The 23885-nt window shown below is 31.7% G+C and overlaps 5 protein-coding genes across 6 annotated transcripts; 1 reads left to right on the top strand and 4 right to left on the bottom strand.

The window, feature by feature from the left end:
* Positions 1–15: 15 nt before the first annotated feature.
* On the bottom strand, positions 16–3238 carry LOC137812918 (putative calcium-transporting ATPase 13, plasma membrane-type). Its single transcript, XM_068615172.1, has one exon. It carries the CDS (start codon positions 3121–3123, stop codon positions 163–165), a length of 2961 nt encoding a protein of 986 aa, XP_068471273.1. The 5' UTR covers positions 3124–3238; the 3' UTR covers positions 16–162.
* Positions 3239–4670: 1432 nt separating this feature from the next.
* LOC137812920 (mitochondrial inner membrane protease ATP23-like) lies at positions 4671–7208 on the top strand. The gene is made up of 5 exons (XM_068615175.1): positions 4671–4868; positions 5047–5171; positions 5534–5671; positions 5760–5846; positions 6887–7208. The coding sequence occupies exons 1-5, from the start codon at positions 4775–4777 to the stop codon at positions 7016–7018; spliced, it is 576 nt and encodes a 191-aa protein (XP_068471276.1). The 5' UTR covers positions 4671–4774; the 3' UTR covers positions 7019–7208.
* Positions 7209–8781: 1573 nt separating this feature from the next.
* LOC137812917 (small ribosomal subunit protein eS7) lies at positions 8782–10872 on the bottom strand. Of its 2 annotated transcripts, none has more exons than XM_068615170.1 (6): positions 10743–10872; positions 10244–10326; positions 10091–10164; positions 9881–10004; positions 9235–9417; positions 8782–9080 (listed from the first exon to the last, which is right to left on the bottom strand). In XM_068615170.1, the coding sequence occupies exons 2-6, from the start codon at positions 10316–10318 to the stop codon at positions 8961–8963; spliced, it is 576 nt and encodes a 191-aa protein (XP_068471271.1). In that variant the 5' UTR covers positions 10319–10326; positions 10743–10872; the 3' UTR covers positions 8782–8960. The 2 variants fall into 2 exon arrangements, with proteins under 2 accessions (XP_068471271.1, XP_068471272.1); XM_068615171.1 differs by having other exon boundaries at positions 10748–10872.
* A 1385-nt stretch (positions 10873–12257) lies between these two features.
* LOC137812915 (uncharacterized) lies at positions 12258–13503 on the bottom strand. Its single transcript, XM_068615168.1, has one exon. The coding sequence runs from the start codon at positions 13354–13356 to the stop codon at positions 12466–12468; it is 891 nt and encodes a 296-aa protein (XP_068471269.1). The 5' UTR covers positions 13357–13503; the 3' UTR covers positions 12258–12465.
* Positions 13504–20093: 6590 nt separating this feature from the next.
* On the bottom strand, positions 20094–22803 carry LOC137812916 (transcription factor MYB62-like). Its single transcript, XM_068615169.1, has 3 exons — positions 21535–22803; positions 21289–21418; positions 20094–20876 (listed from the first exon to the last, which is right to left on the bottom strand). The coding sequence occupies exons 1-3, from the start codon at positions 21680–21682 to the stop codon at positions 20195–20197; spliced, it is 960 nt and encodes a 319-aa protein (XP_068471270.1). The 5' UTR covers positions 21683–22803; the 3' UTR covers positions 20094–20194.
* Positions 22804–23885: the final 1082 nt, after the last annotated feature.

Raw genomic sequence — 23885 nt, 5'->3', positions numbered from 1 at the left:
AAACTGTTTATTTGAGTAAACATTCTGAAATATTAGAAATCAAACTAATAAAGATATACAAATAAAGAAGTAAAACAAAGAAACGATGAATAGCACTGCAATGTGCTCTATGCAGAAAGGGGAAAAAGTCATGAAATCAAAATAGTGTGCTTAACTGGCCCACTACTTCTTGCAAACAACTGGGATACACTTCACCAGCAGACCAATTGGCCAAGACAAAGCTCCAATGCCAACACAGATACCCCATTGCTCCAAAGTCAATCTCTCAGTACTGGCAAACTTCTTCAGAAACTCAACCATCACCACCTGAAGAGCAACAGTTAGGCCAACAATTACAATGAACAACCTATTCTTACCAAGTCCCTGAAATATGTTCTTCTTCTCCAGCTCCCTTGCATTGAACTCATTGAACACTTGGCAGAGGACAAAAGCATTGAAAATAAGGGTGTTCTTCACCTTCTCAGTAACATCAAAGATTGATCTTCCCCTGAATTGTAAAACCAGCAACACCAGAACTTGGTATAATGCCTGTGAAATGAGGTTTCTCCACATAACTCTAGTTATAAGTGGCTCAACTCTACCAACAGGCGCCATCTTCATGAGATCATTAGTAGGCTGCTCAGTGGCTAAGGCCAAAGCTCCAAGAGTATCCATTATCAGGTTTACCCACAAAAGCTGGACTGCTGTAAGAGGCACTTTACCAGAAGAAACTGCAGCTACAAAGTTGATGACCAGTGCAGCAACATTCACTGTGAGCTGAAACTGAATAAACTTCTGAATGTTTTTGTACACACATCTTCCCCACCTGATTACTGTAACCACAGAAGAGAAATTGTCATCAAGGATAACAATATCTGAGCTCTCTTTTGCCACTTCAGTGCCTTCTATTCCCATGGAAAGTCCAATATCTGCTTCTTTTAGAGCAGGTGCGTCATTTGTGCCGTCACCTGTGACTGCCACCACATGACCCTTCTGCTTTAAACATTGAACCATCAGAAGCTTGTCAAATGGAGATGATCTGGCCATGACTCTGATTCTGTCAATCTTATCCATTCTTTCCTCGTGAGAATAATTTCTGAATTGAAACCCTTCAACCACAGCATCTTCATCCAATTCTTCACTAGGATCAAGAATTCCGCATTCAGAGGCTATTGCCTTAGCTGTATGCACATTATCTCCTGTAATCATCTTGATCTTCACTCCAGCATTCCTGCATGATTCAACTGCTGCTTCAACTCCTGGCCTACAAGGGTCTTTCAATCCAAGTATTCCCAACAGTGTTAGTTCTGTCTCTTCAAGCTTTTCACAGAGCTGCCCGTTGGATCTCTTCTGGGCAAGGGCAATGCATCGCAAACTTTTGGTAGCCATGCCCTTCACAATCTTCTCAATCTGAACCCTTTCTTCATCATCCAAGATCAAGATTTCCCCTGTCTGGTCATAATAATTTGAACACATAGCCAATATCATCTCAGCAGCACCCTTCCAATGTGTAACGATCCTGTTGCTCCCTCTATTCTTCATCAAAATCCCACTTCTCTTTTTCTCAGAGTTAAACGTCTCCACGTGAATGATTTCACAATGCTGCTTCACCACATCAATGTCCATCCCTAAATCCACCACAGCCCAAGAAAGCAACGCTTTCTCAGTTGGACTACCTGAAATTTCTGGCAGTGAGGTTTCTTGGGGCTGGTAAACGCTTCCAGTAGTATTCAACCCAATTCCTTCTTTCAATAGTTGCACAAAACTCGGCGCCAAATACCCACCTTCAGCTATTTCCCTGTTCCCCACCCAAACCTCAGTCACCTGCATCTCATTCATCGTAAGAGTACCTGTTTTATCAGTGCAGATTGTTGTTGCTGACCCCATTGTCTCACAAGCAGAGATTCTCCTAACCATGGCATTATCTCTCATCATTTTCTTCATGGAATAAGCCAGAGTCAAAGTAACAGCCAGAGGCAACCCTTCTGGAATGGCCACCACCACAATTGTCACAGCCGCAGCAACAATCCCGACAACCGCATTCATAACATCATCAAACTTGGTCTTCCTCCCAACGAATTCTCTGTTCCCAAAATCATCTCTTGTACTGCCCGTGAAGTAACGTATCATAGATACAACCAAAACAAGTGCAGCCACCAACAACCCAACTTTGCCAATAGCAGAAGTCAGTTTATTAAGACGCACTTGCAAAGGTGTCTCCTCATTAACCTCTCTCGCTAACGAACCCATCATTTCACCCCATGCAGTGTTCATACCCACAGAAGTGACAATCATGTATGCAAAACCATCACTGATCTTTGTGCCAGATAACAAGAAAGGGTTCGTGTCAGCGTTCACATGCACGTGATCACTCTCCCCCGTCATGCTAGATTCGTCCACCTTCAACGAATACCCCTCCAAAAACACTCCATCAGCCGGAACCTGATCACCGATCTTCAAGTACGCAATGTCACCAACCACCACATCAAAGATTGACACACTCTGGCGTCGACCACCTCGTACCACCTCCACTCCTCTGTTCTCACTCTTCGCAGAAAGCTTCTTGAACTGTCTAGATTGGTTGAAGTTGCTCACGGATGAGACAATAATGACGAGAATAACCGCCAATATGATGCTTCCTCCATCGTACCATCCATCCCTCCACCCATGCTGCTTTATCCCAAACCCAAGAGAAAGCATAGCACAACCCAAAAGGATGATAATAGTGGTGTCCTTAAAAGATTCAAGAACAAAAGAAAAAAAACCTTTACACGGAGGTTTGGCGAAAACATTCACACCGAAGACACGTTTTCGGTGATCAAGATCATCCTTTTCGTCGCTTATCCCACGCTTGAAATCGGTTTCAAGAAGTGCAGCGAGTTCCTCGACACCTCCAAACTGGGTGAGAGACTCGAGCGTCTTGTCCCTTACCATGTGACTGAGAAGTTCGTTATCAACATTGAAACGTTTGACACGTGGGGAATGCACGTGGTGTTGTTGAACATCAATGGCGAGATACGATAATGAGCGCAAGAGCCTCGGGGTTTGGATGCTGAGAGCTTTGACGAAAGAGATGGCATTGAAGGCCATTCTCCACCTCTTCTTGCATGTCATAGGGTTTATGTAGGGTTTCACCATCTTCATAAGACTCTGGTCAAAGAAGAAAAAAACAGGGTGGTGCTTCTATGGACTCTGATATGAAACTTGGAACGAGAAAACGACAAAAGTTTACAAGAAAAAAGTACCGTGATTCTGTGAAAACTCGCAGTGAGATTCAAAGATTTGACCGTGAAGCAACAATGTCACCATCACTGGTAATTTATGGGAACTCATGCCATCAACCACTGTAAATTACTCGTAGTGTGTATTCTTCTTCGAAGTTTCCCTATAACGCGTATTCTATTTACTCGCTTAATTATCATATTATGCATAAATACCACATTTATTTATTTATTACTGTTTTTCTTTTCAAAATAACTCATTTATCGTTGTAAATATCTATCTTTAATTACTTTAAATTTTCAGAAATGATGTTATATCTTCTTATTTGTTTGACTGATAATACGTTAACAGCATATTCACTTCACATAAAAAAAATTAGCGAATTTTCTTGATTTCAATAAAATAGTTATCAGTTTTTTATATATTACAAATAATTTTTTTATTTTCTGTACTTTAAAAACTAAATTAAAAGTTAGATAAAAATAACTAGTATTGTGCTAGATTTTGAAACAGACAGAAATAAAAAATTTAAGACGAAAAAACGGAAAGAATATGTCTTTAATTGGAATATTAAGAAGATGTGTTTTTTTTAAATTGTATTTTCACTCCCCTCACTCGTTTTTCATGTGTTTTCCTCCCCCTAACTAAGTCAAAGTGAGGGTTAAGAAACGATTTAAATTTGAGTAAAGATAATTTGGTGATATATTTAAAATCAAAATTAATGGAGAGAAATATTTTTGAATTTGTAATAATATCTTAATGCATATATAGTAATAGGAAAATATAGCATTTTTTTAATTTGTATTTTCATTTAGCATTATATTTGAAATTATGTATCTCTCTCTTCTTCCTTGCATTTTCCCCGTTTCTTCGAGGTAAAAGGATTGAGAAAAGATTCTAATTAATGGAAAAAAAAAAACCTAAACCCTAAGTATAACTAGTATTATTTGAATATTACTATTTTTTATTAATAAAATTAAATATTGTTTACCTCACAACCACTCGTGTAAAGTGGATACATCCTAAGTTTTTGCACTTCTTGAAAAGATTATATTAATAGTTATTTTAAGTGAAAAAAATTATGTAATTCTAGTTGAAAAGAGAAAGTCTAATGCTATGTATTTTTTAAATAAAGATATTTTTATTTATTAAAATTTGTTTTATTAAAAATTATAACAAAAATAGTTAAAAAATGTTTTTTCATATAAAAGTAGAATTATTGAAAGATAAAATTGTATAGTTATAATTATAAAAAAAAATATCTTTTATATAGTAGTATATATATAAATAAATAAAAGTATATATATTATAGAGATTATGTTTTTAAAATTTAAATAAATTTAAATAATTAATATTTATTTATTTATTAATTATTGATGATGAATAGAATTTGTCTTTTTAAAAATTAAAAAAAAAAGTAAGAATAAACAAAGTAAAATAACTAAATAATGCCCAAAAAAGTTACCTATGGAAAAAAAATATGAATTTGAAAACTAGAATTGATAGATTAGGGGTTTAGGGTTTGTTTTAAGAAGGAACAGGATTTTCAGATTCACCAAAGAAATCACCGGGAATGGATGAAAACGATCTCTCTTCCGCCGACTTTCCCAGAAACCGCGGCGCAACCGTGGAGCAGTGCCAACGCATGATTCATAAGAGCCTCCTTTGTATGTTTATTATTATTATTATTTTGTTCTATTGCTATTCATCACATGTCAATGATCTCTGTTCTTAAACTCCAATTACTCATTCTCTTTACAAAATCACTTCAAAAGAAGAAGAAAACTTCTAATTTGGATTATTTTTTCGGATTCGTTTGATTTGATTATTCCAGACATGTCTCAGCTCCGCAGGTGAGGTTCTTGAGGGAACAGTTGGAGAAAGCTGGGTGTCTCGTAGGTGATAATTTCATCAAAGCTGTTAAATGCAACGAGACCGGAATCGCCGGTGGTTACACTAAGGGTGAAGGGGTAATTGTCTCTTTCTGTTTTCTGAGTTTGGCCTTCTACATGTTCTTATACATGCATTTTACATTGTGTTTATTCTATGAAAAATACTGGTATCACCCACTCTTTTCATTATACTCTTCATTTAATGAGTACCTATTTGATTTAGTATTTTATAATAAATTTTAAGTAACAAAAAGTATGGTTTTGTGGATATAAAGTCAGTGTTATTTCTCAGCTAACACTAATTATGGGTTTCTTCAATAACATGAACACTGTTTTTTAACTTATTAAAGATGAGTTTTTTAGTTAACTGTGTGTGAGTATTGCAATTTACTAATGTGATCACATCTTTCTATTATACTGGTGTGACTTTGTTGTCTCAGATAGTTGTGTGCTGCAACGAGATGGAATCTCAAGATGATGTTGATCAGGTGTTAAAGCATGAACTTATTCATGTTTTTGATGACTGTCGTGCTGCAAACTTGGAATGGACAAAATGTGCTCACCATGCTTGTAGCGAGGTTCCTATCTAATAATGTGCCACTTACCGATATAATGAATCTGATGGAGTACCTCCAATTAATTTTTCTCAATGATTGTGTGAAACAGATAAGAGCTGGTCATCTAAGTGGTGATTGTCATTTGAAACGCGAACTTCTTAAATTAACTTCCTTGAAAATTCGAGGGCATGAACAAGTACGTTGATTCTTTCCTTTCTCCGTTTATACAGAACATTACTTGTGTTGAATATTTTCAGTGATAAATTGTAGGATCTTATATTTGATACTTGTCTTTCTTTTTTTTTTACTATCTAAAGATCGAAATTGACAAGGTAAAAGTACAAGGATAAAGTATTCATAAAAGGACTTAGTCTTAAAGTTTTATAATTATTATTTAACACATGTATTAGTAAATTTGAACATCAAGCACGAAGCAACTTTTTTTATCTCATATTCGACAAAAGAAAAAAAAGATCTTAAAAGTTGAAAAGATTATTCCAAAGGGCTTTTTAGGATATCCACTTTAACAAAATGTAAGACCAAGGAAAAATTGAACCAATGTTATGATGACAAGCCCGTTAAAAAAGACCCCGTGACTTCAGTGCCAAATGCCTTGGTTTTATTCCAATCAGCTGCTGATTCAATGAAAACTCCTTTAAGACGTATATATATATATATGAGCTCCAATTGAATAGCATAGATTGCACATTGTCGCTTAGGCTTTGGTTCTTTACCACTACCAAAGTGCCTAATAAATTAGTGAGTTCAACAAAGAAACATCAGAGAACAATGCTTAGTTTAAGCTTGCACCATACATAGAACACATAAAGGGAAATAGGCGCCATCTTGTAGTGGCAAGCACTAAATTCACCACCCGTTTCTACTCCGTAATTGCCGGTTTTCGATAACAATGATTAGGAAACTAGAAAATTTATATGAAAATTAAAATTGTGTGGAAACAGAGCATAAATGCTATACAACCATTGGGCTTTTTGCTAATAGTTTTTGCCCCATTCATCAGAAAAATAAACAAAAGACAGGAAGAATAAACCAACACTAAGCTATTTCTCTCGTTGATTTGATGTATCATATATTTTATCTTTACACAAGATTTACTTCTGAATAGAAAAATGAAATATGCGTGGTCTGCAATTGATTTTTGTCGTTTATTTTCAAGAGTTTCGATACTGTTTCTGTTACTTGATCAATACTCAACCAATGCATTGAAACTTGAAGGAATGCATCAGAAGAAGAGTTATGAAATCATTGTCTGCAAATCCTTATTGCTATGGTGCGGCGAAGTCTGCTGTGGAATCTGTATGGGATGTTTGCTATAATGATACAGAGCCTTACGACAGAGCTCCGTGATTGTAACTGGTATTTATTGTTTTGAGCTTGGAACTTTTAGGGTTTAGGGTGACGAGAAAATTCAAATTGAAAAATGAAGGTTTGCCAGCCAATTCAATGAGAGGGTTGCATTGGTTTATATGTAAAAATTTATTGTAATCTATATCTAATTATGCACTGTCATTTATATATTATTGATTTTTGTAATAAATTTAAAAGTCCGGTTGAAATTGAGTATCGAGATGAAAATACGTGTTCAGATATTCACCTACGAATGCATGAGAAATAGAGACAAGCATATTCACCACGGGAAATGTTAACATAGGTAGCACGTTGATTGTTACAAAGCTACCACTGATGTATTTATTGTTTTTAAATTTTATAAAAAATGGTGAAAATAAAATAGCATCTTTGTGATTATTCGACATAAATAAAAATTATTTACTCAAAGTAGTTAAATAGTTTTAACTAAATTTAGTTCATTCATCACATAAACGCTGGATCTTTTATTTTTACTTTGAACAATGTTGACAACCTTGGTCAAACTATCGTCCATTGAATAACCTAGTCCACACAAGACACCAATAGTAGGCAATTGCTTTTTCTTCACTCCAATGGTTTCTTCGTGCATTTCCATATCTAGAATACATCTACGAGTTTTTCGATTTCGATTATATAATTTGAAAAAATATATTTTAAATTGTATAATTCAGAAACATATTCTAAATTAATATATAATATATTTCTGGATTATGTATTTTAGATGGTGATACATCTGAGAACCTGAGTGGCCGACAAGGTAGGCGACAGTACACCATTGGGTCTGGGTCAGCGTAATTAGACTAAAGAGTCTAATGAAAAGTTATAAATAAAGTAGAACTCTCGCTTTTCATCGTTCTTAATACACAAAATAACTGAGACATTCGACTAACTTGAGATTGTTCAGAATATTTTTGCAAATATTTTTACTTGCCCGAAAGCACCTGATAAACAAATGGAATAGTTGACAAATGCATTTCCGATTACGAGATTCAGGATATATTTCTAAAAATTTAGATTGTTTAATCCGTAAATATATTTACTAATTGTACCCTCAGGTACCGAATCTTCAGAATCACTATCAAATATAGTTCCCACATCCTGTAAAAACTAACACTGTAATGGCCCTGCTAAGAAAAGCCTTTTCTTTCCAACTCAAAGAACTGCTCCACTTTAGCTTTCCAATCAAGAAAATTTGTTTCATCAAAAGATTTGAACTGTAAATGAGTCCTTTCATAATTTATAAATTATTTTTCCGATTCAGTTCCAAAATATTTTTATTTTATTTTGCTGAGTGGCTTTTATATTCTGTAAGTGCTTATGTTAAAACTTATTCCAACAGATTCAAGTACCACTATTTATATTCTGTTATACATCATAAAAAAAAATGATTCCAACCACAAATCAATGAACGTAGTAAAACTACTAATAAAATTGAAATAATACAAACATCTTTAAAAATAACACTAAAGAATGACACGAAATTTTAAATAAAGACTTACACTACTGAATTCAAAATTTAGACTTAAAGTAGACTATTACAAATCCAACTAAATATCACAATTGGAAACCATATTAATATTTTGCCCTACAAATACAACTAAATATCACATAACCGAAAAAAAAAACAATACTTTAACCGTAATTCAAAATTATATAACGTCAATTTGTCAAACACATTGGGTCACAGAATCGCACTATTTGTTTATAAAAAAAACTAAAGACAAATCCATAATATATAAATGTTGCGAATAAAATTAACTTAAGATTTATAATTATAATAAAGTTCAAAACTACATCGAATAACACAGAAATAGTACTTTGAAAATTCAGAAAACGAAAGCCAATTTGTCACCAAAATTTTAACCAGCATACTCCATATGCAATTCTACGAATAAATTCAAAGCTAACAAAATAAATATAACTAAGCCTCTGCGACAGGATACTCAAACACAACATCTTTGCCAGAGAGCTTCCTGTACACTGCAGCAAATGTCTCCAACTTGTACTCAGTGTTGTTTCTCTCCTTCGGGTCCAAGAAAACCTACAAAAACATTGAAACAGAAAATTAAGCAAGCACCAATAAAAATCAGAAAATAGATAATCAAACCCATGACTTACAACACTTAAAAACTTTTTACAATTCAATGTGAATACACAAAGTAACTTGAAGAAGTAGAAATAATAGATATCTTTACCTTCATAATCTTGGATCCATCAATTCTATACCTCACGCGCTTCCCAACAATCTCAGCTGGCAATACAACATCCTCCAGCATTGCTTCATGAACTGCAGTTAGAGTACGGCTGCGGGGACGCTGAACAGCAGAACCCTTCTTTGGTGGCCTCAATATTCTCCGGGTGGCAACCAAGATAACATCCTTCAAGGATTAATAAAAAAAATAAAACCATAAATTGAGGAACAGAAAGAAATGAACAAATTCAATAAGCATTTCAAATTATGAGAAAAAAACTCATAAAAGCTAAAAATAAAATGGCAAAAAGACCCACAAAAGGAATATTGAAGACTATTATAACAAAAAAAAAGTTTAAATTGTACACAATTCCCAGGGATGATTATTTATTGCTGAGAAGATATTCAAATATGACAGGTGAATAAATCACGTAATGTTGGACTGCAACTATTTACTTATTTCATTAGCATGACCAAAACAGATCAAAAGCTGAGACATATTTTAATGAACAAATTCTCCGGTTGCAGTTGATGCTATAACACAATCAACGAATAGAATGATATAGTAAAGAAAGAGCATAAAAAGAGTATCAAATGTGTCCCAATTTCAAAGCACCAAAATCAAGCATTATAAAAAATATGTTCTATACCTTCCCACTAAACTTCTTCTCAAGCTCGCGGACAAGCCTAACATGAATCTTGCGGAAACCCTTCCTTAATCTGTATGGAACATGAATAACAACAGCCTTGCGGTTCCCAGAAACATCAACTTGGCTGCAGATAGTTAAACGTCATTCACAAATCAGAGAATGGCTAATCAATCTTGTTCAAAAACACAGAGATATAATAGGGATGCTTACACTGCTGAATTAATGTACAGGTCCTTCAGATCACTTTTAAGCTCCTGGTTGGTGTTTTCCAAATCAAACAAAGCCTGCAAAATAAATAAAAATTAATACAATTGGAAATAAGTGCAATCAAGCAGCAACATAAGATAACAATTGTTGCATTACCTGCCCAACTGACTCCTCAAACTCAGTTGGCTCGGCATCCTTATCCTTGTGGATTTTCTTCCTTGACGTGTACATCTTCACAACTACATAAAACAACAAAACTTAATTGTGGCTAAACCAACTTAAGGATCGCTCACTTTCGTCTAATCTATGATGATTGTACATTACTTAGAATCTCAGACAAAGAACAAAAAAAATCCGGATAAAACACAATAGGTGCAAACACCAAATAGAACATTCCCTAAACAATTTCATTGTACAACACAAAGATTTCAAAAAACTAACCTAACCACAATCAGTAAAAATGAAAACAGTCATCTTAAACTCTTTAAGAACGGCCCCAATTCAGGATTAACACATTTTATTCGTTGCCCCAAATCTAAGAACACAACCTAATTAATACATTAAAATAAATGAGAAATCTTGCTTCACTTCTCAGTGATTCAGTCAAATGTTATGCAGAATGCGTAAAGGGGCAAATGGGTCTCGAGAGACATACCTTACCTGGAGAAGATGCAAAACCTTAGAGATCTGCGGCTAAGAGAGAGTCCTGCTGATTTCACAGTGAAATAAAAACCTAGGGTTTGAGATGAAGCAGGGTTTATAAGGACGGAATGAACGGATTTCATATATACGTAAACCGGCCCAATTCTATTTTATTATTGGGCCTCTTAGATACTTTCAAAGTTCACCTTTTTTTATTATTTTTAAAATCTTTACTAATTGTACCCTCAGTTTGTTACTAAAATTCCTTTTATCAGAACTTTGTTTTTTACTAAAATATTCTTGATGTTTAGGGTGGGTTTATTTTAAAATAAATTGACCACATATTACTATTTTTTTTTAAATTATAAGTAAAGATAATTTTAGGTTCCACCATTAAACTTGTGGGCTTTTGCTCATGTGTACCTTGCAATGTTTATAAATTTTATTAAACAGTGCACAATATTAATAAATTAATGCGAATTTTTCTATGTATCCACAATTTTTAAATATATATGCAGAATCACATAAATTTATAATAAAATTGAAAAATTCGAATACTTTGATAAATATAATATGGCATATGTAATATATAGATAAAATTAACAAATTTGGACACGTGGATAAATATAATATGGCATATGATATAAAACATGGTAATATATAGTAGGTGTATTTAGAAACTATATGTCTTTCCATGGGAATTCGGATTTGTTATAATCAATTCTAAATTTACACTATTAATAGTGCGAATATATTAAAAGAAAATATACGTATACAACAGATTAGTTATCAATTTTAATTCTACTTCCGTAGCTTAATATATTAGCTATCACAATATATTTATTAAATTGTAATAATATATTATAAAAATGTGATGTAAGTTTATAATAAGATTTTTTTTTTCATTTTATTCATATCCTCAATATTTCGTCATTTTTTTTTTATTGTTTACTTTTATTTTCTTAATTTTATTATAAAAAATATTATTTTCTTAAACTCTTTTCACTTCCTTCTTTATCAAAATTTCTCAGTCTCTTTATCCTTTTAATTGCGTTACATACTTTCATTCTCACTTTTCTTATCATTTGAACTTTGCCATAAGAATTTTGTCTTTTGTATTTGTGGGTGATTACCAATAAATGTGTAATCGAAAACCTAAACTTTCAGAGTAAAAAAAAAATATATATAGCAAAACATTTCCTTATTTAACTATTAGCTACCAATATTTTAGTTACTTAGTACTTCATATTCTAAATAGTTTCTATTACTCTTTTATAGACTGATTTAGAAACTAAAATAGTAATAACTAAAATTTTGGTAGCTAATTTAAATATCAATTTAAAAACTATTTTATAATTTGTATTAATAATAGAAACTATTTTAAATATAATAATTTTTTAATAATAATATATAATTTATTGAATAAAGTGACTAAGTATTTTTTAGTTTTTTAATTGTTATTTAGTGATTTTTTTTAAAGTGTTGTGATGGCTCTATGTAAAGAGTTAGTCATTATTGTATCTGGAGCTTTTTCTTTTTAACAATTGAGATGCAATTAAGTGAATTTTCCTCATCTAAAAGACAAAAATGGCAATAAATTACAGAAAGTGAGAGGAGAAGGGGAGATTATGTATATAAATATAGTACAGAATGTTCCTGATAGATTAAACAATAAGCAACTAGAATGGCTGAAATAGAAGAATTGAATTGAAGTGGTGAAAGATGCTGAATTGAATTCAGTTAAGAAGGTGTTGAACCCACTGCTCCAACACCTGAGGTGAACCATACCATGGTCTTGTACCATCATCTGCACCAACGGGTGAGTGATAAACTCCATCCAAGCAAATGTTAAGCGCACCCTCCAGATGAGCTGATACTTCCGGCACAACACCGTCACCCCACACATCTGCTTCCCCACAAACCTGCTTGTATCCCTGCCCAATGAACCGAGAACGCAATGTTGCATCAGGTGGAGCAGTGGTGGCGGTGGTGGCAGCGGTGTTCACAAGAGAAGTGGGAGCGGAAACTGCAGGCTCGGTGTTCGCGAAAAAGCGAGAGCCTCTGATAAACCTTCCTGCTACACATACGTATTTGAGTGGAGGGGTGTAAACGGGTTTGGAGCAGTTGCGTTGAACATAGTCAAGGAGACCCCTTGTTTGATCAATAACCCCTTCAACGCCTTTGGGAGGTGGAAGATGAGGGGTTCCAAGGGTCAATAAGAGGGATATGTGGGAAAATCCAAATTCTTCCATGTACACGCGTGCAAGCCACCCTCCGGCAGAGTGTCCGATCAACGACACCGTTTCACAACCGCCTGCACTTTCCTTCGCTTCTTCAACAGCTTCCTCAACTCTCTCCAGATACCAATCGAGGACGGGCCTGGGTTCGAGAGTGCCGCGCCAGTAATTGGGATCCACCAGACCGGCGGCGTTGCGGACCCAATCCAGCCTCGAGACCTTGGCCACCACGGCGGAAACGCCGTACTTGTCATTCAGCGTCTGCTTCAAGCTCTGGTAGTCACCGGAGTTGTTCCCTAAGCCGGGGAGAATGACGGCGGGGCGATGGATGGAGATGGAGTTTGAGGAGGAAAGGAGTGGCGGAGAGATGGAGGACGATGCTGCATCCATTTCCTTCCACAAATTCAAATTCTCTCTCAGTCTTTTCTAATCAAACTTTTTAAAGTGTTTTAAAGTGAAAATTGATAGATTAGGAGATTTCATATTATATATTATATAAATGTCAAATTTTATTTTAAATTGATTTTATAAAATTGAATTACACTTAAAATTTATTTTTTAACATTATATTAGTGAATATCTCACATCAACTAGAAACAAGACATTTCTTCATATTATATAAGTGGTACAAACCTCATCTCATGAGCCGGTTTTACGGGATTGGATTAATTTCATTATATATAAGTGGATACAAACCTCACCTTCTTGAGCCGGTTTTACGGGGTTGAATTAAATTTAAAGTGTAATATATATAAAAAAAAATTAAGTTTATCTTAGTGGTTTTTTTTAGACGACTTTATCTTAAAAAAACAATCTAAAAGACCACTAAGCACACAGAATTATCTAGATGTAAATTTATGATGTAATTTGGGCATAATTATCTAACCCTGTTTATTACTATTAATATTATAAGAAGTGCTGAATATTGAAATATTGATAAGGGGAAATGCACCAAGTCGCAGCTTTCTCTCCACAAAACAATGCCCAATTTCATTTTTTTTCCTCTAAAAAGGAACTTTAGAAAGAGATAATAAAAATATCTGTGGTCCAGATTTTAAGATGTGTGATGTGTGAGTGAGATAGAAATCAAATATAGTGATATTTTAAAATCTTTTTCATTTTATTCAAATAAATTCATAAATATGTTATACAATGTGTTACATCTGATCAAAGTTTCCGACATGATTTTGAAAATTTCACATTTGGATAAAAAATTGTTTTTTAAAATTAAATTAAACTCAAAATTCTCTTCTTAATATATAAATAAATTATATGTAATGTTCACCGTTGAGTGCAAATTATCAAACAGTATGTATTTTTTTGTGTGTAGTCTCTCTATGTATTCTCTCTGTACGGAAAATTATCTTAATTTGGTTTATTTTATTTTTCAAAAATGGTCCTGGATCCTTGATCCTAGATCTTGTGCAGGCAATTTTTTTTTACCCCATATCAATTTTAACTTGCATCCTATATTTTAAAAACAATTTAAAATTATCCTTATTCAGGATTTAAAAATCTAGAATAATAAATATAATTAAAAACTAAAAAAAATATTCTGAAAAAAAAATCCAAAACACAAAATTAAAAATGCATTCCAAATAAAAATTTATGGATTTTAAAAATGTGTTCCGGATATATCTAGAATATTTTCAGATAAACCCGAAAGTAATTTTTATCTACATCTTTTTAATTAGTTATTTTTATTAATTTGAAGGGATACTTTTGTCATTTTAGATAGGAGATCGGGTGCATGTTGGAATTGACATGGTGCAGGGAGAAATTGCCTCTTGTACATTGTTTTAATCTCGGCGAGAGATAACTTACATAAATATGGGCCTAAATACTTTAGCCCGTTTGCGGAGTTGGATTAAATGACTTCGGTTTGCAGAGTTTATTGTATTATTTTCATCTACAAGTCGAAGGTTCTAATAGTTGTTTCAATTTTTTAATAAAGAATAAAATTTGTTTTAAAAGTTTCCTAATTTTAACAAATATTTTCAATATTATTTTAAATATTTTTACCATGTAATGGGATAAATAAACATTTTTCTACTCTCAATGTACCTAAACTTTATCTATATAATTTGAGTATATCAAGAGAGTAATGATAATTTTTTTTCATAAAGTCCAGAAATTAACGCATCATCCTAACATTTGAATACAATACTCTCTCCCCGAGAATAATTATGTTTAGATCATAACACATGCTATATCACAATCAAAGCATAAATGATTTCATTCACACATATACATCTAAATACTAATAAATTAAACATATCAATCATAACACTATAGAGTGAAAGATAAACCTATTTTAACATTTAGAGATGTCTAAAAATATGTTTTTATCAAAGTTAAAAGAAAACAATATATCAATGAATAACTAATTGACTCACTTAAAGAATTAAACACGTGTTGCAATTCTCTTAACTGGCATTATACTCGTCCAACCATAGACACCGGCACAACCAACTATTTTTGATTGTCCAAGAAACAAAATGTTTAACAAGCGACTATTAATTGAATTCCTTCGTCCAAATAAAACATTAAAAATAAAAACAAGTTAAATTAAATATATTTAAAATTCTTAAAATTATAAAATTCTTAAAATTATAAAATTCTTATGACATGATATAGTTAATCTATTTTTTTTTACATGTCTATATATCCGATGGTTGGAAAAAAGTATAAAGATTATCTATTTGAAAACAACTCTTCAAAATATTCTCACATGATTTAGTTATTCTAATTTTTGTGCATAAGAGATAAAAACACAGATTATGCATACAAATTGTTTTATAATAATCTACATATTATTCTATTAAATATTCTCAGTTAATTTTGTTTATCTGAATCCATATATATGGCTGGAATTTAAATATATATCTCTCTACTTTATGGTGGGTGGAGTCAACAAAATTATCCTTCACAAATTTAGTCTAACTCATAGCTGGCCACACTCGTGTTTTCACATTCTTCACGAATTTTGAGACTATTGGCAATTGCTCCATATTTAACACGAGTTCTCTCTATAAGCCAAGGAGTGTGAGTATTTATTAGTGGGAATGAGAACAAGAACTTTGACAAAAGAGTATCTAGGTTAATTCTTTTAAAGTTAAATCAAATTTATTTTAAAAAAATAAGAATAAAGGAAAACAATTACAAGGAAATGAAAAAGAAATATAAGAAGAACATGGCAGAAATGAAATGACCAACATAAAAAAAATATTATGGGCTACTAATTTTTAATTTCACGGCTTCTAAGAATTAATTAGAAGGTAACATACATTTTCAAGGATAAAAAGACTATTCAATCTACTAAGATACAGATACGAACACTGACACGATACGGATACGGATACGGAAATACGTATAATCTCTAAAATGCAGGACACAGAGACATAAATTTATATATTATATAATTTTAAATTATATAAATTAAAAATAAATATTTATGTGCAAAAGTATGTTTCAGATTATTTTGGATGCAGAAAGATATTTTTCATGACTGGTTCAAAAGAATTTGTTCATTATTTTTATAATTATAATAAAAAATTATACAATAAATTTGAATTTTTAAAAAATTATTGTATTTATACATTTTAAAATTGTGTTAGAACCGTGCTAAAATTTTAAAAAATTCAACAAATATTTTTTGAATTGAACACTTCACCAATAAGTATCATACGAGTGTCGTATGAGTGTCGACACCAATACGTGTGTCCGACACGGATACGCCCATTTAAGAGAAGTGTCCGATTTTATTTTATTTTTCCTTCTTCACCAAAATATAGATTAAACCATTATATGAGTGGCACATAAGAAAGTCTAACAATTCGTGAAAGGTTTAAAAATGGTGCAAAAGTAACAAACATATGTACGTGGATATAGATGATAAAGTGAGTTGAATTTGATGATTTGCCCATTCATTATTATTTAGTTGGGATAAATCAAATTTTGAATTTAATATTATCCAATCGGGACAAACTAGCTCATTAGTCCTAAAAATAAATTTATTTTTTTAAAATTAAAATTAGTGGTCATATTTTATATAGAATTTTAATTACATTATTTTTTTATTGTTGATATTTGATTAGATGATTAAAGTTTGATTATTTGTATCGTTTTTTTTTTATATTTTTTTTTCAAAAAGTAACATTAATAACTATAATTGAATAAATAGATTAAAAAAATTATAAAAAATAAAAAATAACAAATCGCCTTATGATGAATTATTAATTTTAATCAGTATAACATTAACGAATGACTCTACATTTAGATTAATTTTCTATCCCGTAAACAGTGCGACTTTTTTGAAATGCAACTGTATCATTCCTTCTCAAAATTCTTCATGACGTTTTTCAAACTCTTGGCCCAAACTAAATCTTCCACGTGTCCAAACTTCTGCTTTGATTTTGAAACAAAGATCTCAAAATTAGTTGTTTAAATTGTTGAAAGAAGAGCAACACATTTGTTTTTCTCTCATTCTTTATTTTATTTTCAACTTACTATAATATATAATAACTGATGTATCAACTAACTTATTATATCAACATAAACTAGCTTTATTCATTAACGTAATTCACATATGAAGGAATAAAAATACTATATCTAGCAGAAACTAAATTATGCATTTGAATAATATTATAAATTAATCATAGTTGTTGTTATTATTAATTACTATACGGAATACTTTTATTTCTAAGATAAATTTTTCTCATGGCGATGTAAAAAATAAGGTATTCCTCATATTTTTATGACTATGTAATAAAATTATTATTCAGGATTATTTTTTATATGCGGGGAGAGTTAAAACCAATTTTTGTGATATATATATATATATATATTTTTTTTTTTTAATTGTGACACTTTTATTCATAAAAACTAATAATGATAATTTTTTAATAAATGTAAAAGTGAAGTTTTTGTGACCTTATCCTTGGGTCGGTTCTTAGCTGTTTGAGATGATTAACACATAAATAGTCAAACATCACCAGTTCTATTTCACATCAGTATGTTTTTCTATCTAAATTATTATACATATTTAGAAATAGATAAATTAAAAAGAATGAATGAAATTGGTCCACGTTACATATTTATATTTATATCAGGTTATTTTCAGAATTAAAATACTGTTATAATATGTTGAAATGTTGGATTCACACACAATCTGGACGAGATTTACGATGGTTGAGTTGAATCACTATCTCACTTAAAAAATAAAAAATATCTTCTGATTAAATTAATTTTTTTTAATGCATCATATATAATGTCTCATGTCAAAATTTAGAATTGTAAAAAAATAAAAATATTTTTTAAAAATTTATGAGATTTAAGAATGAATTGGTGTCATGTTTTTAATTTTGTAATTTATTATTTTTTAGCTTTTAATTATGGAGTTTTAGTTTTTATTCAATATATTTCTATTAAATAAAAAAATATGACATTTCTTATTTTTAAAATAATTTTTTTAAAATCCAGGTGGATTTTTATGTTTGAGTCGTGGTAAATCAAAATAATACATTTCAAATTATATATTACTAGTTGAGAAACAATTCATATATAAAGTGATTTCAGATGGGTGAATTCCAACTTACCGGAACCACTCTATTTATTATGAAAAATATTTCTTTGACATCACATATAATAAAAATATATACTTAACATCACATTATAATAATATTTAAAATTAAAAATAAACTAAATATAATTAAAATATTATTTTCTTAATTTATGAAACTGTTAACATATCACTACCCATATTTATTATACCTTAAAAAGAAAACTTTTGTTACACTTATGACAATTTTTTTTCTGGTTATCTAGAACAACAAAGAACACTTATTTCACGAATGAAGTCATCAAATTTGACAATTCAAGGCACTGAATCAATGGTACTTTTGTTGGACCAGTTCTCAAATACACAATCATAAAAGAATACACTAACGAAAATTGGGTAATGAATTTTGAAAATTCATCATCTCAAATGCTATATAATATAAATAAATATATCCTGAGATAGAAATTAAATTCCCAACTATAATTCACCTTAGTATAATCTTTATGGTTTATCGAGTTACATATAATAAAAATTAAATAAAAACATTAAAGATACTTAAATTTACTATAAATTTAAAGTTAAACACACACTACTACAAGAAAAAATGATGAAATATAAACCATTTTTTATAATAAAAAAAAATTAGTTGCTATATAGTGACTAAATTAAAGACCAATTTAGAGACTACAAAAATTTTGATTTTTAAATTAGTTTTTATTATTGTAAAATGGTTTATAAATTGGTGTCTAATTAACAACAAATGTTTTTGGTACCAAATTTATTAGACATCAATTTATAAACCATTTAACAATAATAGAAACTAATTTAAAAATCAAAATTTTGTTAGTCTCTAAAATTGTCTTTAATTTAGCCCCTATAACAACTAATTTTTTTTGTCTCTAAAAATTAATTTTTATTTCATTATTTTCTTGTAGTGACATAATGAACTAGTCATGTCAAAAAAGTCTGTATGTCAAAAAGTTAAAAAGGCGAGAGATCAAAAGAAGTCAAGAACAAATGCAAACGTTAGTGAAAATATTACGTGTTAATAAAAGACACGCATAAAAAATAAATAAAATTAATTAATAAGAAATAAATAAAAGAATTAAAATGGTGTGATGGGCCCAATATGTCATTAACAAATAGTATAAATAGATAGAATGTTTAGTAATTTTTTTATTTTTTTATTTAGTTATTAATGCAAACACTAACTTAATCTTCAGAGTGATTTACAAATCCATATTACATATAGATATAGAGAAGAAGAATTAAAAGGTAATTTCATAAACATGAGTGACCTAAAAAAGAAGTAGGCAGAGAGAAAATGAGGATCAAATCCCAAATGGTACAGTAAAAAAGAAGAATTAAAAAATCATTTACATATTCTTCCAATAAAAATCCATAATAGTGGTTTCAACCACAAATACACTAACTAAATGTTGATTGCACTAATTAGGTATTGTGTTTTCACGAGATAGTGAGCATTGACTTTTCTGTAGGGTTTCAATCTGAATCAATACAAATTAGAAAGCAGTCTTATCTAAAACAGAGGAATAGAAGACAGATATACAAAAAAAACAATCACCATCTCTGTATTAATTAATTTGGTAGGTAATCCACAATAATATCATCAAAGACAGTGTTTGGGTTATTCCAAAAATCAAAACCCTAAAAGTCTTGTTTTTGTAGCTTGCTAAACTGCCACAATTCATCCGTGTTCCACATGGTACATGCAAAATCGTTGCTTAGCCAACCAGTTGCTGCCGTTTGACAATCACCAACTGGGTACTGAAAATCCTGAGCCACCCTTGCAGTTGTTGTTTTGAAGGTGTTCATCTCATAGGCATTGTCATTTACATGGTAACCATCATATGAGAAACTGCCAAACTCATTGTTGCTTAAGCCATGGAATTGGTCCATGGTGTGTCCAAAATGCTGAGACACTTTTGGAATATTTGCTGACTCAGAAAAGGAGATGCATGAACCACTGTTGTGTTCAGAGTCTGAGTTCTGCTCATGTTGCTCCATATAAGTGGAGCTACCTCCATTCATACTCATACAAGGTCCCTGCCATGGTATGCTCCCAACCGTTGACTGTTGAGAAACTCCATCATCAAGAAGCAAAGGAATTGCCTGGTTCTGAATTGGCATGACTGAAGAAGATGATGATGATGACTCTTTTGCTTTCTGAAGCAATCTTGGCATCCAAAAACGCCTTACAAGCTCTTGAAATTCTCTGCTGTCAGTGTCAATTTTCAAATGTCTGGCTTGTTTCTGAATCCTAGTTCTCCAATAGTTCTTGATCTCATTGTCTGTTCTTCCTGGCAAGTGTTGTGCAATTTTTGACCACCTACAAATCCAAATAAAAGAAATATGTTATATTGATAGATATTATGAAATGAAATTTAATTCTAATTCAATGTTCCGATAAGACCTGATAGTGGATGGTCTGATCTGATAAACACAACAAACTCTAATTAAGATATATTTGAAATGATTCTGATACCATATTATGCATTCATTTATATACTATTAAATGTTTTAATCTCTGGTCTAGTCGATCTAGTGGCAATATTTGCTTTGTTTATATAGGCATAAGTGAGTTTTAAAAAGGAGTTTATGATTGCAATTTCGGCAAGGATGGAGATTGCATTGATCACATTTGACTACAACTTTTCACAATAAAATAATGACCATAGCCGCAGTCATAACGCTAATTAAAAACCCATAGAGCTGAAGAATCAAAAGCAAAAGATAAATACCTGTTTCCCCACTTTGAGTGGAGTTCAAGAATTAAAAGTTGTTCCTGTGGGGTCAAATTTCCCCGTTTCACATCTGGTTTTAGATAATTTAGCCACCTTAATCTGCAACTTTTTCCAGTTCTCTTTAATCCTGTCTCAGATAAGGATATGAAATCAATCAGAATAAGCATGAAAATTGACAATCTGCAACTTCAAAGAGTAGTCCTTTTTTCATGCATTTAACTTCTTATGCAGTTGCAAAGTTACCTGAACGTTTAGCCAGCAAGTTCCATCGCCCTTCCCCGTGATTAGAAATGTACTGGGAGAGCAAATTATCCTCTTCAAGAGTCCAAGGCCCTCTTCTAAGTTCATTGTCATCTTCACTAGAACTGCTGACGCTCTTTGAAGTAGACATGGCTATTCTCACTCACTAAAACTATAAACACCAAATGTGCATATATATGAAGCAGGATTTCAAAAGGGTCAAGGAGAAACTAGAGTTAGAAAGCAAATTGTTGTACGCAAGGTGCATAGTGTATAATATACTATCACTATACACTGTATGTCTGTATCCCATTTTGGGGGTTGAGTTCAGGTCAAAGTGAATCACTATACACTTTAATACTTTTCCAAAAGATAGAGCATACTCATGCTCTAAATTCCTTACGACACCTTCCATTCACCTTCCATAGTCTTGCCACAGGAAACATTGAAAGGTGGATAGGTTCGTTGCTTGGCATCTTGCTTTTATTTCTTGACAAAACGACACTTCATTTTTATTTTTAATTTGTAAGCAATCACACTAGGCATATAGCTATGAAATCAACGTTGCAAGCTTATGCCTACTTACATTAAATTGTTCTCGGTCAAAGAACACAGTGAAATGAATTGTATTCCAAATTTACCACTCAATTTCCCATGCAGGCATCAATAAAAGTCCCCACAATTCTACACAAGGATAGAAAATGAGTGTTACGTCGCATTCTCTGTTATTTATTTGGCAGTGTAAGTAAGATCCAGGTTGGTGTTGCAGCAGTGATTTCAACATTCACCTTTGAATTGTTAAGCTGTTAACTTTGGTACTACTGAGTTCCAAAATGATGAGGTTATGACTAAACTTGGTTCTGGTTTACTGATTAAAAATCTTTTGAAAATAAAATTACTTACAATCTATGGCCGACAGAAGATAGAATCATGGAAGAAACGATCAAACAAAATGTATTAATTGTTTGAACACATAAAAGTTAAGTATTTTCTTTCTACTGCAGAGTTAGTACAAGAAAAACGTGTTAACACTGAAAGAAGAACTCAATGATTGAGTGCATGTCGGTTAAAAAACGTGTAAACCCTTTATATGCAACAAATTTTCTGTTTAGAAAAACACTAAAAAAGCAAAAATGAAAAAAAAGTAACATTTTCTTCACCCAAATAATAATTATAGTTTTGACAAGTTTCATCTGCTGAATCAAACGTGAATAACATTACATGTATATGCAAAATCGATATTAACAATGTGAGAAACACTTGGATGTTTCTGCAGCCGTATCAGATGAAGGCATTATTGTGATGAGTAATGACAGATGAGATGAAAGGCACTGAAATTGGATGATGAAATCGCTGGGTGGTCGTAATAACAGTGACAGAAACGTGCTTGACTGAACATAACAAAATTTAATAATAAACTTACTCAAAACGTGTGGTAATTGGTGTTGGCATAATAAGGGGCGGCATGGAAAGCCTGCTAGGAATCTTAGAACAGGACCACTTTCTACGTTTATTGGTTGTCACTTCTTCCATGATGTCGGCCTTTGGTTATAAGAACTATTGGTTATAAGAACTATCCAATAACTGTCTAACGTGATTTTTAAGTCTGACTCAATCTTATAAAATCGGTTTATAAAGTGAGATTTGTATTTATTTATATGTTCTAATTTTTAATCTATGTAATTATTAATTTTTCATTCATTTCTACACAAAAATGATGAAAACTGCATTAGAAAATTGAAAAGTCTGCTACGATTTTTCACTGCTGCTATCTTTGACTTATGCACATGACTTAACTTTCTGCATTTTCTGATGTTGATTTTTCAGTTGAAGAAAGCCACCGAGAGCGCTATAGAAGGTGGGATAGAGTTATATTTGTTATTATAATTGAAAATTGTGGATTGATGAGAATTTTTGAGAAAAACTTGGTCAAGAAAACTGTAGGATGGCTAATGTTAAATTGTGTCCATGTATTCAAGTTGAATGGGATGTGTTTGTGAATGATGGGTTCTTTTCATATTTGGAAACAACAAAATTTTGTTGAGCATATGTGTGGTGAATTTCATCCTGATTTTGTTTGGTTGCATTAAATCAATCACTTGCCATTGGTAAAGGTTGTGTCAGAAGTAGTAGTTCAATGCATAGGTCTAAGGTTGAAATGGTGACTAACAGAGCAAATCCATGGCATTTTCATATTGTGAACTTGGATACTTCTTTGATGATGTTAACGTTTTGGATTTGATTTGTAATTGTTATAGATCTGTAATAGAAGACAATAGACAACACAGGTTGAGTGACAAAGTTGTACAAGTATTTGGCAAAACCCACAACCAATGGAGTGGAGAAGAAAATTG

Source organism: Phaseolus vulgaris, chromosome 2, assembly GCF_000499845.2.
Source record: "Phaseolus vulgaris cultivar G19833 chromosome 2, P. vulgaris v2.0, whole genome shotgun sequence".
Classification (NCBI taxonomy): Eukaryota; Viridiplantae; Streptophyta; class Magnoliopsida; order Fabales; family Fabaceae; genus Phaseolus; species Phaseolus vulgaris.
Note: the sequence above shows the minus strand (reverse complement) of the source record. Positions and strands in the feature narration are given on the sequence as shown.